At 49.6% G+C, this 13,926-nt stretch overlaps 5 protein-coding genes across 5 annotated transcripts; 1 reads left to right on the top strand and 4 right to left on the bottom strand.

Annotated features, from left to right (window-relative positions):
- Positions 1-174: 174 nt before the first annotated feature.
- On the bottom strand, positions 175-1,607 carry N7462_001735 (glycosyltransferase family 31 protein; the record flags this gene model as incomplete). Its single annotated transcript, XM_057073461.1, has 2 exons — positions 175-504; positions 582-1,607. 2 exons carry the CDS (start codon positions 1,605-1,607, stop codon positions 175-177), a joined length of 1,356 nt encoding a protein of 451 aa, XP_056937102.1.
- A 972-nt stretch (positions 1,608-2,579) lies between these two features.
- On the bottom strand, positions 2,580-3,781 carry N7462_001734 (phosphopantothenate--cysteine ligase CAB2; the record flags this gene model as incomplete). Its single annotated transcript, XM_057073460.1, has 2 exons — positions 2,580-3,421; positions 3,496-3,781. The coding sequence occupies 2 exons, from the start codon at positions 3,779-3,781 to the stop codon at positions 2,580-2,582; spliced, it is 1,128 nt and encodes a 375-aa protein (XP_056937101.1).
- Positions 3,782-4,642: 861 nt separating this feature from the next.
- Positions 4,643-6,282, bottom strand: N7462_001733 (uncharacterized protein; the record flags this gene model as incomplete). Its single annotated transcript, XM_057073459.1, has 7 exons — positions 4,643-4,761; positions 4,835-5,527; positions 5,582-5,635; positions 5,705-5,907; positions 5,973-5,982; positions 6,058-6,133; positions 6,193-6,282. 7 exons carry the CDS (start codon positions 6,280-6,282, stop codon positions 4,643-4,645), a joined length of 1,245 nt encoding a protein of 414 aa, XP_056937100.1.
- Positions 6,283-8,425: 2,143 nt separating this feature from the next.
- Positions 8,426-10,691, bottom strand: N7462_001732 (glycoside hydrolase; the record flags this gene model as incomplete). The annotated part of the gene is made up of 8 exons (XM_057073458.1): positions 8,426-8,815; positions 8,880-9,386; positions 9,440-9,582; positions 9,631-9,663; positions 9,718-9,794; positions 9,856-10,438; positions 10,495-10,510; positions 10,563-10,691. 8 exons carry the CDS (start codon positions 10,689-10,691, stop codon positions 8,426-8,428), a joined length of 1,878 nt encoding a protein of 625 aa, XP_056937099.1.
- A 1,999-nt stretch (positions 10,692-12,690) lies between these two features.
- Positions 12,691-13,581, top strand: N7462_001731 (putative esterase/lipase; the record flags this gene model as incomplete). Its single annotated transcript, XM_057073457.1, has 1 exon — positions 12,691-13,581. One exon carries the CDS (start codon positions 12,691-12,693, stop codon positions 13,579-13,581), a length of 891 nt encoding a protein of 296 aa, XP_056937098.1.
- Positions 13,582-13,926: the final 345 nt, after the last annotated feature.

The raw sequence follows: 13,926 nt of genomic DNA, 5'->3' as shown, positions 1-13,926 counted from the left end.
ATGCCATGCACATAATTATACTCCGCGTCCCAAGAACTCGCCAATTCAAGCATGCAATCATAAAGCAGAATGGCCCAAACCAAAAGACATCATAGCACCGAAGAAATCAAGGAAGATCTAAGAATGCTGAAAAAAAACAAGACAGAAGCAGCACGTATATTCCAGAGCTTTTCTTTAGGGGCCGCCAAACTCCGGCGCCTTGCATAGCCCCTTCCGATCCACCATGTCACGGATCCGGCTCGTGAACCAGCCTGACGCGCCTCCTTTTGCGTCCACGTTGCCCAGGCGCGGTTTTCCGCTGGTGTAGCACTTGTTTTCGCGGAAGGAGAATTGTACACAGGTCTTTTGGAGTTCACAGATCTGGCGACAGTCCTCGAGGGATGTGGCGAAAGGCTGTTCGTCGGCGGCGAGGTTGTCCCAGCTGAGTCTTGTGGGCTGTTGGGCGATCTCGGGGAAGAGGTATTCACGAAAGATATCGCTGTGCAGGAGAATGCGTTTGTTTTTCTGGTAAGGGGCAGGGAAAATGGTTAGCAATGGATTGTGTAGTTTGCGTGGGCGACTCGCCCGGACAGAGGACTTACATCGCGCCAGCGCTTTTGCTCAAAGTTCCACAGGTTCTCGATGTCTTGAGAGTTCAGGTGGTGCAGTGCAATCGCTATGTAGCACCAGGGCTCGCGGTAGAGTTCGGTGGTGAACTCGTCCAGCTCGCCGATGTTGGAGTTTTGCAGGACCGGCCAGGAGTAGTGCAGGTTGACGCCGGCGTCGGCTAGGACCTTGCCAAGGACACAGTCGCCGGCCCAGTGCTCGTTGGTGTAGTGGTCCAGGTCGACCTGGTGCACGGCGTACTGGTCGGAGGCTCGCTGCAGGGCGGGGTTCGAAAGCATGAATCCCGAGCCGCCGTGAGCAAAGATGACGTCGGCAATCTGGGTCTCCGTGCCCAGATAGTAGGGCTTGTTGTGGTCGAATTTGGCGAGCCAGGCCAGCAGGGTTGGCCACGAGACGTACGTATCGGCTTCCATGAAGACGAACCACTTGGCATTGGGTTTATGGCGCAGCGCAGCCTGGGCCATGGGTAGGAACTTCCATTTATCCAGTTTCCAGCCCGGATTATTCGGCTTGCCGATGGCGGAATTGGCCTCGTCGGCGAAGTCGTCCTGCTCGAGACCCTTGCGACCATAGGTCTTGATGCGGTTGTAGATGTTGAAGTCAGGAATCTGCTCCGTCACCTCGGGACTCATGTCACGGAGGACATCATGGATCTTAACACCCTCAATCTCCTCCTCAAAGTCAGAGTATATCACATAGTGCGGGACGCAGCGCAAGGTGGTGTCGAAATGGACCGGGACCTTGTCTCTAGACTCGGTCACACCGGTTTTCATCACCACCAGCACATCGTTAATTCCGGGGAGTGGCGGGCACAATGGAGTGGATTCGTCGGCGTTGTTTTCGGGAACGGAGACGGGGGCGCCAGCGCTGTTGGGGACGGATGATGATGGTCGTGGTTGCGAGAGATTGGATTGTAGGGAGAAGACGTGGTACAGGAAGAAGAGGGCAACGGCCGCAGCAATGGCAGCAAAGCGACGGCCGAATCGACGGCGGGGGACCATGCTGAGAGACTGAATTTGTCAATCACCAGGGCTGGCGGTCATCGTCCCTGAAAGAACAGGTCGCCTGCACAAGGGACGATCCAAGGAGAGGCGCTAAAGCGATCGACGAGGCCGCGTCTGCCGTTCGGTTGCTGACACAGCGGGACGCGTAGCACGACGAGACGCAGGATCGGAATGTGAGCAAGGGGTGGCTGCATCGAGACCAGTTTCTTATCTAGAATGATTCTTTTCTCTCTCCCCTCTCTCTCTCTCTCTCTCACACACACACACACATATCTCGCTAGGGACCTTCTTCAATTTATTCAAACTACCGTGGATGGATGGCATTGTGGACTATAGTGGAGTTTCGACATAGCGTACTATAGATTAAGCTACTAGTACTATTCAATGCTCTGCGGGGGTCACTGCGAATTCTAGTCCCTGGGAAAGCCCCACGTTTACCTGAAGAATGCAATCTCAGGACTATGGAAATTTGATTATGTGAGATCGAACCAATTCCATCCTGACATAGACTGTGTATTTCAAGTGCGTAAGATTGAGTCCGTCCACCATGGTGCAGGCTGGGCGGCCTATTACGGAGAGTAGACTGACTGTATTTTCTGTACATCAACGCGCCTCTTACTATCCGTTCTGATGCTACAATATAGTAAAGAGAAAATAGCCATTTATCTGGCCATGATCCCGAAATTCGTGAGCTTTTAGCCAAACGCCAGAAATCTCATTCACCAGGACTCCGATCAAGATACTGTTGGTCTGGTTATCGTGTTACCCTGCTCCTGCTGGCTGTATGTCTCGCCCGAATAGCAATCCGCCTTACTCTCTTTTAGCTGTGAGGAGGATGATTGCGGAGGAAGTTCAGACAAAAAAATGAATGACTGGGTGTAATCGACCCCCAGAGACCGATAAAATGCATTCCTTGAAGATTTTTCATTATGTATGCTAAGGTAACCGAGCCCGAAAAATATCCATTCATTACGAAGCTTCTGTTTTCTTCTGAATCATGTTTTCATGCAGCTTCACCAGTTCCGGGATGATCAGACTCTCGATTTCGAGTCCATCGTCGCCACCCTGTGGATACGCAGGCGGCTGGTCGGTCTCCGGAGCAGACCCAGAGCCCCCTTTCTTGATCTCGGCTAGACCGACTTGGTCCTCCACTCCAGATATGCTCTTGCTGCGTCGGGCCTTGGGCACTCGGATCCATCTCTCGTGGGGCGGATCAGGTGTGATGAAGACGACTTCCCACTTCCTTGTGGACAACAAGTTACCGATAACGAGGTGGTGCGCGTAGCGTTGCAGAGCGGTCCGTGCTTTATACACCAAGAGTGTGGGATCTGTCTCAAGTTTAAACGAAACGACCATGCTTCCATCTGGAGCCCATCCGTCAACCAGTCGGTGCAAGAATTTAGGTACAGGGTCAAGGTTGACGACAAGCTTCTTGCGGCTCTTCGGAGGCTCGGCCTCATTTTCCCCGGTATAGATATCATCGGACCCAATGGCGTTATCTTTATCGAGATGTGCGGGTAGTTCGGAGGATTGGATTTTGTGTTCCGCCATACGACTTCGTGGAATGAAGAAGTCACTCACGGCTGCAGCAAGATAGAACAAAGCATTCGGGCCCAAGGGCCGCATCAGCTTCGCCAATGACCGCAGCTCAAACATGTACTCAGCGACCGTAGTGAAGGGAAGCAGGAGGAGCAAATTGTTCTGCTTCGCGTAGCGATACTTGCGCAGCACATCGCGCATCTCATCTTGGTATTCGCTGCGCACCACGATCCGGCCATGGTCGGGGTTTTCTGAATCAGAGGCTGGGGGGCCTCATCCATGAAGTCCAAGAAGCAATTGGTCGAGTGGCTGTAGTGCCGCGAGTATGGCAACAGACTGTACTGACGGTGCAGGAAGATGACTGCATACCCTTGTTGGAGGAAGTACTCTGCGGAGGTGGCACCACGGGTACCCGCGGAGAAATTGTCGATGAAGCGCACAGTCTGCGCCTCTAGCGGCACTGTCGTTCCACCTGAGGTGACGAGCACTACGCGTCGGTTTGCTTCCACATGGCGAGCGATGAACGCGCGCGCAAGAGCTTCGTGTTTGGGGAGTGCCTTGGGTGGTGGATATTCATTGAAGTAGACGGATTCGGCCTCCGCAGGCTCCATGTCAACGAGTGATGGGGCCATGGCGATGAAATAGGGGAGAAAGAGGATTGAGGAGCAGTTGAAGGCCGGATGATTCGGCGACCAAGGTCAAAATGTTTGATCGCAGACACCGAGCTTCGGCGAATTGAACTCGCGAATAAGAAGCCGAGGTTGCCGCTAGTAGGAGGGGTATATCGGTGGGATGCGACCGGGAGATGTGGCTTTGTCAAGCAACACAGCACAGTTGCCAATAGCTACTTCACATGTAATGTTGATTGAGATGGCTCAAACGCAGCAGAAATGGCCTGCTTTATAGCCCAGGAGCTCTTTCGGGAGTCTGCTTGAAGCTTTAGCAATCTTGAGTGCCCCGCCGTCAAGTTTGACGGCAGTGGAGATCTAGAGCTTCCTGTTCCAGCACTAGCGCTGCCGCTGGACCGATACAACAAGCTGAATGTCACTCCGCAACGCTAGAGCACTAGAGACAGGCTGATTGATTCGATGCAATTTGGATGCTCTGGTCTACGCGATGACTGGTGCACATCGCCGATGCCGAGGCGTGCCCGGATCCGTTGAGGTCACGTGGAGACACACCGAGGACGGGAAGTACCGAGTACATTGGAGCACTCGGGCCTACGGAGTTGATGTTGCTGGGACCCATCGTGATAAGCAAAAGAAAGGAGAGCTCGGAGAATATGTACGGAGTAGATTTCATCACTATGGACTGGAGGCTTCTGGACTTGTATGTGCGGCAGGGGATGGCTACGATAGTACGAAGTCTTGAGTACCGGTACCGAGACCCTTCGAAGAGTGACCCATCGGCAGCTACTATCAGGTTCATCGGGTCCGTGGGTCAGAAAAGACATCCTTGAATGAGTCCTGTCAAACGGATCGGGAACTGTCATGCTATGGCAGATACCGACTGCGAAATGCATGACTGATCGTGCTCATGCGGCTGGCCATGCCTCCGTGTTGCATGTTACTGGCGAGAGCCTCCTCCAGAGCAGACTGTGTAACGCTAGCATCTAAGAGCCCCTTCATTCAGTAGGAACTTCAAGAAAAATTGAGTACGAGCGATTCAGGGAAGAGGGAACATACCGTCTAGATCGCTAAAGCTGCTTCCCATACTGGGGGTCCCATCACTAGGCTCTCGTCCTGGCGCAGAAGGATGACGAGGGCTTCGACGGGGCGCTTCTCCTGCACGGTGAGGACTCAATGTAGACGGCTGACCAGCTGGTCGAGGAGCATCACTATGGGTTGATTCGACTCGAACGCCGGAGCTCAATGAGCTCGTGGATGACTCTGTAGCCGGAGGTTGTCGGGATCCCGTCCGGTCCAGCAGGCGTTTCCGAGCCGCTCTATCGGCACCCATCCGCAAGGTTGCACTAAGCTCTTCGCCCGATCGGTCTCGTGAAGCCTGATCGGAATCTCGGGTCAGGGGTGCAAAAGCCGGGGCATCATCGTCGTCGTCATCGTCATCATCGCGAAAACCGACACGTTGGGTAGAGAATTGGCCGAATTTGCGGAACCGAAGACCTGTACGGGGAGCTTCCTCCGAAGAGTCTGATTCTTCCGAGCTAGAGGAATAATCGTCTTCTTCAATGGGAGGTGACCGTCCAAATGACGGCGTGGCATATGGGTCTCTTGTCATGACGGACGGCGGCCGGACATACTGCTCCCAACTCTGTTCCCTGCCTTCAGTCGGAGTGTCAGTGCGAGAAGTATCCCAATTGTGACGGAACTGATTGACAGTGGTCGTCGAAGTAGAACTAGTGCGCCGACCGCTAGGGACTTTAAGCCGAGTTAGAATCTCTATAACATGCATATTCGGATAACTATCTTTACCTTGTTGAGAGGCATCTTGCTGGGGAGGCCCTTGCCGGCTTGGGGCTCGAAAGCCTATGAATCCATCATTAGCGGTTGCTTCCCATACATGATCCACTATATTCATTGCCACCAAAGACGGACCTAAAGTTATTTGCCCTTTTTGAGGTGGGCTACTCGCTGTGGCACTTTCTACAACGGGCACAGATGCCACTATGTTCGACTTCTCACTCGGCTTTACTGGCGGGACCTTGCGCATCTGCGCCCGAACCATGGACAGTTTCCGATCGTAGAGCCATGCTGCCTGCTGCAGCAGAAACTGGAGATCGACATCAAAGTTCTCGGCGCTATTATGCCAATATTAGTCTGAACAATTACTGACAAACCCGACCAGAGTGCACAGGATTCATACAGTGCTTTCCCTGCTTCAGATATTAGTGATCCATAAATACAGACACAGGGGCTAAAATATTCAACAGTATGGAAGATACACATACAATCAATATCGTCGCCCTTCGAAGGCCTTGAAAGGATGTCCCAAAGAGCCTGGTCCTTTACCGCATTCCATTCCACCTGATTCGGTCAGTAGATGTGGGCTAATCAGTATGCACTGAGCCCTCAAGGGCACTTACCGGCGGAGGATCAATAAAATCACCTCTTTCAAACGGTAATCTTATGAAGACTGTGAACTTTGTATCGCTAGCGCTTGTCTTCATCGCCATAGCGTATGCCCGGTGATGGTGGTTAAGCGGAGCGTTGTTCCAAAACGCGATCAGGGATATGGCTACTGGAGCGTAGTTATGAGAGCATGTGAGGATGTGAGACGTTCTTATTTGAAGGATACGTGTGGGAAGAAGGTATTAAATGTGAGAGAGTCTTGTTTCTCCTCAGATACGATGAGACCGCGAGATACAGGAAGTGTTGGCGTAGGATTGTGGTGAGGAGAGTGATGACGGCAAAGTTGCCGTTTGATTGGCTCATATAGTGCGTGTATTTTATGCCAAGACGCCGTAAGATTACACCTTCACTGCGTGACATACTCTCATTTGTAATGTGGGCATCATATTCGTACGCGCATATATTATAGCAACGCACTACACCTATCTGGTCAACACAAGATACAAAATTGTGTTGGGACAAAATACTTTCTCGAATTTTTACGGTATATTATCCTCTAAACAATAATTAAGAAGTGTTTATTGAAATTTATATAGAAATAACAGCTTGATAGTTGGTCAAGGGGTCTTTTCTTTCAAGTGACTAATCAGCTTGATGTTTCAGTCATGCTTATATCTGCAAATAAAATATTACAGTTAGAATACCGAAAAACACGCTTAGTAGTAGGCTCAGCGCCTATATTTTGCTGTTGAGCAAGCTCTGTAGTATCGTTTTGAATACCTTCAACGCATGCTGGCAACGTTGAATCTAGAAATATAGATTCGCGGACTGTTGAATCTTGCTAGATACCTGGCGATTTGAACGTGTGCGCTTTTGACGCTTCTTCTCGTTGAATCGGCGAAATCCCCAATCGCCTGTACTAAAAGTGTTATGGAACAACTGAATCTATAATACTTGATGTTATTCGGGTCAACTTCGGATACGAATCGTATGTATGACGCACACGATCATCGAACACTACACGTATAAGGCGTAAATATAACGAAATCAGGTCTCATTTATCGTTATGCATTTAGTGAAGGCTATGATAGTTATATTAAGACTAATATGGAAGTAACATCTCCCTTTACTTCGAGCTAGAATCTTTTTAATATTCAGTTATTTAAATAATATACCTGATTGTTATTCCATAATTCTATGATGATTCAATATTTCTATTCATTCTTTTCTTGCCTAACCAACAGATCGCTACCCTGCAAGTAGCGCCCTAACATTCTGCTGGGTTCTTTGCTAGGATTCGCTTATACTCCTTTATATACTGCTCAGTAGGACTAATTGAAGATGTTTAGGAAGCCTATTGATGAAGCGATACGCCCACATCTCGCTAACACGCTATTTACCCACACGTTAGTATGCAAGATTCGCCCACGCTTCTAGTATTCTAGGATTGTTAGGCATACAATCGCTCATATATTTAATCCAGAGAATCAAAGCTTCTTCTTGATAGCCTTAGAGAGCGTTTAGCTGTGTTAGGTCCTGTTTTATTTTTAACACGATCATGTAGAGTATGCCTGTACACCGAATTCACGTGCTAAACGGGGAATATTCCGCTCCTCAACACGTGATGCAGCTAGGCAGGCCTCAGCAATACGAGAATCATCAAGTTCAGGTATTTTTGATGGTGGTATTGGATAGGGAAGCAAAATATAGGATAGCAGGTAAAATTGGCAGCCTGGGTGTGGTTGGCAGTCTGTGCGTGACGCACCCACAACCCGGAAGGGTTGGGTAAACGGTGTAAGGCACTAATAATATCTGGCAGGGAGTGTTGAACATCTCTTGCCTCGCTAACTAGCGCGTTACGGCGCTGATTTCTGAGTCTATTTCAGATGATATATATAACTACTACTTGAGTTACTCTACCAAACAGTCAGCCAGACATCTCCAAGACTGACGATAACGTTTTTCCTTTCTCTGTATTCTCAACCTTACGGCTTTTGCTATTCATGAATAAATCTGCATGGTTTGGCTCCAATGCAATCTTAGCTATTTTCCGGCCATAACCTCGAAAGTAATGGCCACTCTGTTGCCAAATTCTCAAAATGGTTATTTTGACCATTGTTTATTTTATGAGATATCAACAAATGCTAATTATTTATTTTCAGTTTCGCATTTAGAGAGTACTCTATTGATCATATGAGTGGACTGGTCGCCATAGCCTTTCAAAAACAGCGGCGGAATAACAATTCATCAAGACACAGCCAATACAGCAACAGCCCATGCAGGCAACTGTACAGTGAAAGTTCCACTTCCTGAAATACTCGTTGTGGAAGTTGTGATAGAAATGTCGTGCGGGTAGTTACTGACAGTCTCGTCACCCGAGAGAAGTTCAAGAGTCCCCGAAGTTGCGCCATCAATGTTTACGGTTACTGTCTCGGTATCAGACCCGTAGTTGGCGAGCTTCACATAATATGTCCCGGAGCTTGAAACCGAAGACACCCAGTAAACAGGGCCAAATCCGCTGTCTGAGGTGACAGGAAGGATTGTCAAGCCCCGGTTGGTCGAAAACATCTTCTGCACATAGTAGGATGTTGATCCAGTGATGGAGTCTGGACTAGAGTCAAGACCAAAAAGGTCGGGCTAATAGAAGTCAGTAAGATTTGAAGAACAAGGTGCCTTTATCATGCGGGCTTAAAAGACTCACCGACCACTCGGCCATGTCAAAGTGCTCTAGTAGAGGGGCAAAACTGGCCATCTTGACAACGTCGCTATTACGCTCCATGCCAATCATGTAGACAGCCTCACTGCAACTTCCCTGCATATTGCTCCAGTATGTTGTACTTCCATCATTTCCAGTAGTACTAGCATATTCACCCACAAGAATTGGACTATCGCGCGACCAGTTGTCCCACTCATTGAACGATGCAACGAAGTCATCAGGGGACAGATAGTGGTGCATATCTTGAATAACACCATCCGGTAAGGTAGATGGGAGGCAAGAGCTGTCAGCAGTGGAGGCAACGATAGTCAGTTCAGGATATTTATCGTGAATAGCGTCATAAATCTGTATGAATCGACTCCCGTAGTTGTCGCATCCGCCTTGGAGAAAGTCCTCATTCCCAATCTCAATATATCTCACTGACCACGGGTCTTCACGACCATTTTTAGCTCGAAGGGCGCCGTATGTTGTGTCCGTCTCACCAAGGACATACTGTTTTAAGTAAGTATGGAGCATCCATTACCAGGATTTTGTGTCTTATTTACCTCGAGTTCGTTCAAAATATCATCCACATAAGGGTCGAGGTCAGATCCTGTTACGATTCCTCCACCAAGCGATAAGCCATCCCAGACGGCGAGCAATGGCTCCATTCCCATGTCCTCGCACCAGTAGAAATACTCATCGAGGCCTATGTATAATTTAGCTTCAAAATTTGAATCAAAGGAAGTGGACTTACCAAGTGCGTCAGTATTTGGGTACCCCCAATCGCCTATGATCATACATCAGAATGTTTCTCTCCCAACCGCCAGAGCGTTCCAAATACCATCACGACCAGGACGGTCGACAACATTTCCAATTGTTTCATTCCATTTCCATCGGTCACTTGGACTCGCACCTTCTCTGTAAACCGAAATGAGTCAGGATTGAGCTAGAAGGAACCTTACATCACCCTTGGACTCACAAATTATTGCCTCCCGGGAAACGAAGAAATGATGGTTTTATCTCTGCAAGAAAACTAGCCACATCATCCCGGAGACCATTTTCGCGCCCGTTATATGTTGGCGGAAAGAGCTGCGCTAAGCCAAAGTTCAGCGAGCTGCCTGACACCTGGGATGCATCGAAAAGTAACTGCCACACGTTGTTGGCATCTGGAGACTCAGTAGAGACGAATGAAATCTCATAGAGCGTGAATTTGGAGGCAGTACTGTCAACAGTCACATTTTGGGTTGCGTAGACAATTCCAGTCGAATTGCCCACCAGTCTGACCGTAACATCTCCAGAATAGTCTCCCTTCATATAGAAGGAGTTGAAGTAAGTGGTGTCAAGGACAGGGACACCATTATATCCCTCATTAGCAAATCCAACGAGGCCCGATGTGCCAGATGGCACGCTGACCTTCAGTGAGGAGGCAATGGCACTGCTCAGGGGGTTAGTTGTATCTTGAGAAATTTCCACAGTTCCTACAGAGCTGTATGCGGTGAGCCCTGGATCACTGCCTTGGAAACCGTTGTTACGAAGCACCTGGCCATGAATTCCTCCGTCGCCTTTGTTTGGCTCCATGTCAGTATCGCACGTACATGTTGAGTGTACAGAGTGTTACCTGAATTATTGATATCCTGTGAGTGCAAGTTTAGTACAGGATCATATCATCCGAGGAGAAAATCTGACCTCAAACATAATTCCATAGAGAAGCGGACTGGACGAATTTCCACCGGTTTTCGATACCGTCAAGTTGACTGCTAGTGCCTGGCCTGTAAGCCAGGCCAAAGCTAGTGATGGCAAGACAGAGGAGACCATTATGGCGGGTTCCCTTATCTAGGAGCTTTTGAACCTCTTTCACTCGAATGTACCATAGGACAGGTATCTCTCATAGTTTTTATAGCTTTCCTATTGTTACGAGTATTGACTAGCTGGGCTCTCCGCCGGAGGAATCAAGAGGAGCTTTCTAGATCTTAAACCCAAACTGGTATTGATCTGAGGCATTAAAAATTGGTCCTTCAGGAAAATTTCCCTATTGGGAACCAAATGTTGCATGGTTCCTGTTTCCCTACATTCCTTGGCTAGGTGTGATTCAGCCAGTCGACAATGGGGGCAGATCGCTGGGTGGAGAAGTTTCTGGTCTCGCCCAGCGACACAAAAAAGATATTTGTAACCTCTTCCTGCATGGCATCGGATACTAGGGGTAAAAGCTCGGGTCGTCGGCAAAAGTGCGGGGAAACTAGCTAAGCCAACTTTTTCCTTGCAAGCAACCGCCAACCCTTGAAACCTGGATTCGGTGGCTGGTATAAGCTTTTTCTTTCTAAAAAAAAACTTGGGAGAGACAGTCTCCGTCTTCAAAGATAGAAAGAATAAGTGGTCGGCCTTCATGTGGAGCGGCCCGATGTAGTCAGATCATAACTGGAAGGGTCTTCAACCTGCTCTGTCCTTGTTTTATGATCTGGATAACGTCCAGGGGCCCTGTTTGCTTTTTGTCAAATTCTTTCGTCATCTGTGCTGCCAGGAACGCCAGTTTTGCTCGCTGGTGCATCAAACTAGTCTGTTCCGTGAATTGTGCCGAATTGTGGGGTCGATACAGCTTCAAGGGATGAGATTAAAACGCCACAATTGTACCCTATAGAAATAGATAGGGGCATATTTGGGGAAAAGAAAACAATCAAGATCTCTCCCTTCTCTCTAATTGTACTCGATTCTCTAATAAAAGTTCTCAATTGACTTGGATACTTGAGGTCACGACGAATGATTTCTTGGTTTACACTAGTTTCGGATGCCCCTGCTCACGGTTAGTCGGTTAATAGTCCTTGGCTTGGGTCGTGGGAACTCCTCGATATAAGCTAACGATAATTATTTTTTGATTTCATTGCTCCGTTCTAGATATGGTCCCACTAACTGAAGAAAGCTCAAGTGTGCATATGCCAAGGAGCAGAGGAACTACTGACGTAGTTTGATCCCCAAGCTCCCCGAAAATCGCGTCAATTAACCGAATGCTGTCCCTCATTTTCAAGAAAGTTACATTTGGTCAGTACATAGCCAGCGGGAGCTCCAGGGCTTTGAATCAAAGAAAACAATAATGACCATATGGGTTGAATATTGAGGGCAGTCTTTCCATCATTTTTCTAAGCAACGTGCAATTTTGACGATACATCGTGGCTTTTGTACCGAGGATGGTATGTATGTACCCAGCCAAGGATTTCTCCTCCATATGAGCTGGTTGAATTATGTTCCCTCAGAATAGAACGAATGCTTTGCTGGGTCCTTGGAGCTTCTTTGCTTCATCATGGCTCGCAATACATTCTCATGACATTCCGGAGATCGAAGATATCTCTTGGACGGCTGGCGAATATTGACGGTCTCGAACTATAGCCCAAAAGACTGGAAGCTCAGGTTAGGTTGGCCGAGGAGTTGTTCAGACAGCCCCTGATATCAAAGGCCGACACCATATGTACTGCTAGTCTATTTGGTCGCATCCCAAAGTCTTTAGACATGGATATTCTTCTTCTGAGGATGAAATATGCAATACCTACATCATATATTTCGCCTATTCTTCGCTCACCTTTGGCCAAACCCATATGGTCTACTAAATAGTGCTGAACACATGCATTTATTCTTTGAAACCACAGTGTCGACCCCTTGGATCGACATAGGTCAGGATAACCTTATGTAAGAGAATCTGGAGTAATGTGAAGAACCCCCGCCGTGGTTCGATTGCCAACTGACCTCGGCTCGAGCGACGACCTTTTCGAGGTGGTTCCTTTGACATTGTCGGGGACCTCTCTTTTCCCCCTCCCCTCCACAGGTCATGTCTATCTTCACCTACTGCTATCTGAAAGTCTGTGCGATCCTTCTACGGTCGGTCGTCGGACTAGCCACCGCCTTGGGAGGAAGACGTGCCCGTCCGGACGAAGTACGGTATATCGCATCTCGTGAGACTGGGCGGACCATCAAAGTCCATGTGTACCGTTCATCCTCGACAATCGGTCCCACCCCGGTGTTGGTCAACTTCCACGGTAGCGGCTTTCTGCTACCGCTGCATGGAAGCGACCATGATTTCTGTCGCCGTGTGAGCCAGGAGACCCAATGTACCGTGCTAGACGTGCCCTATCGCCTAGCCCCGGAGCACCCGTTCCCAGCAGCGCTAAACGACGTCGAGGATGCAATCCGCTACGCGCTGGGCCGTCCGGAGGAATTCGATACGACGCGCGTGTCACTCTCTGGATTCAGCGCGGGAGGAAACCTTGCACTCGCGGCCTCGGCCACGCTTTTCCCCCCTGACACGTTTCGCTCGCTGATCGCGCTGTACCCGCCACTGGATCTCAACCAGGATGCCGCCACCAAGGTCGCACCGAAGCCGCGTGGTCAAGTTATCCCTTTACCAATCGCCCGCTTGTTCACCCGGTGCTACGTGCCCCCTGGCATGGATAAACGCGACCCGCGTCTGTCTCCCCGGTTCGCCGACTCCAACCGCTTCCCTTCGCGGGTCCTGATGATCACGGCCGAGGAGGACTTCCTGGCACCAGAGGCGGAGGAGCTGGCAGCGAGGCTTCAGCAGCTGCCGGGACGGCATGTGGTGCGTGAACGCATGGCCGACTGTAACCATGCGTGGGACAAGCGCACACGGGTGGGAACCCCGCAACGCCAGGCTAGAGATCGGGCCTATGGGCTGGCGGTTGATTTTTTGAACGAGTCATAGCATCAATCGTCGGTCGCTTCCCTCTTTCCCTACCGGACCCTGAGTCTGTTTGACATTCCCCGTGCCTGACCTGATCCCGACTCCATTCTCTGTGATTTCCATGGTTTCTGGTCTCTTGGTCTCCCGCGAGCCGCGGCTCGGGGCCTGTCAACCCTAAGCCCTACCTGCCCAACGTGGCGATCCTGCAGAACGAGGGGCGGGAGATTAGGCGCATGGGGGGTAGTGACATGGCGGCACAAGCCTACGAAGCCAATAGGGCTTTTGAGTGAGACTGTGGGACGTATATAGGGGCATGGGGGTGTAAATTTGGGGTGTATATAGCGCGCTCTGTTTTTATTTGGGCAT

This window comes from Penicillium macrosclerotiorum (assembly GCF_028827735.1).
Source record: "Penicillium macrosclerotiorum strain IBT 26536 chromosome Unknown utg000002l_segment0_segment0, whole genome shotgun sequence".
Classification (NCBI taxonomy): Eukaryota; Fungi; Ascomycota; class Eurotiomycetes; order Eurotiales; family Aspergillaceae; genus Penicillium; species Penicillium macrosclerotiorum.
This window is presented reverse-complemented; position numbering and strand designations above follow the sequence as displayed.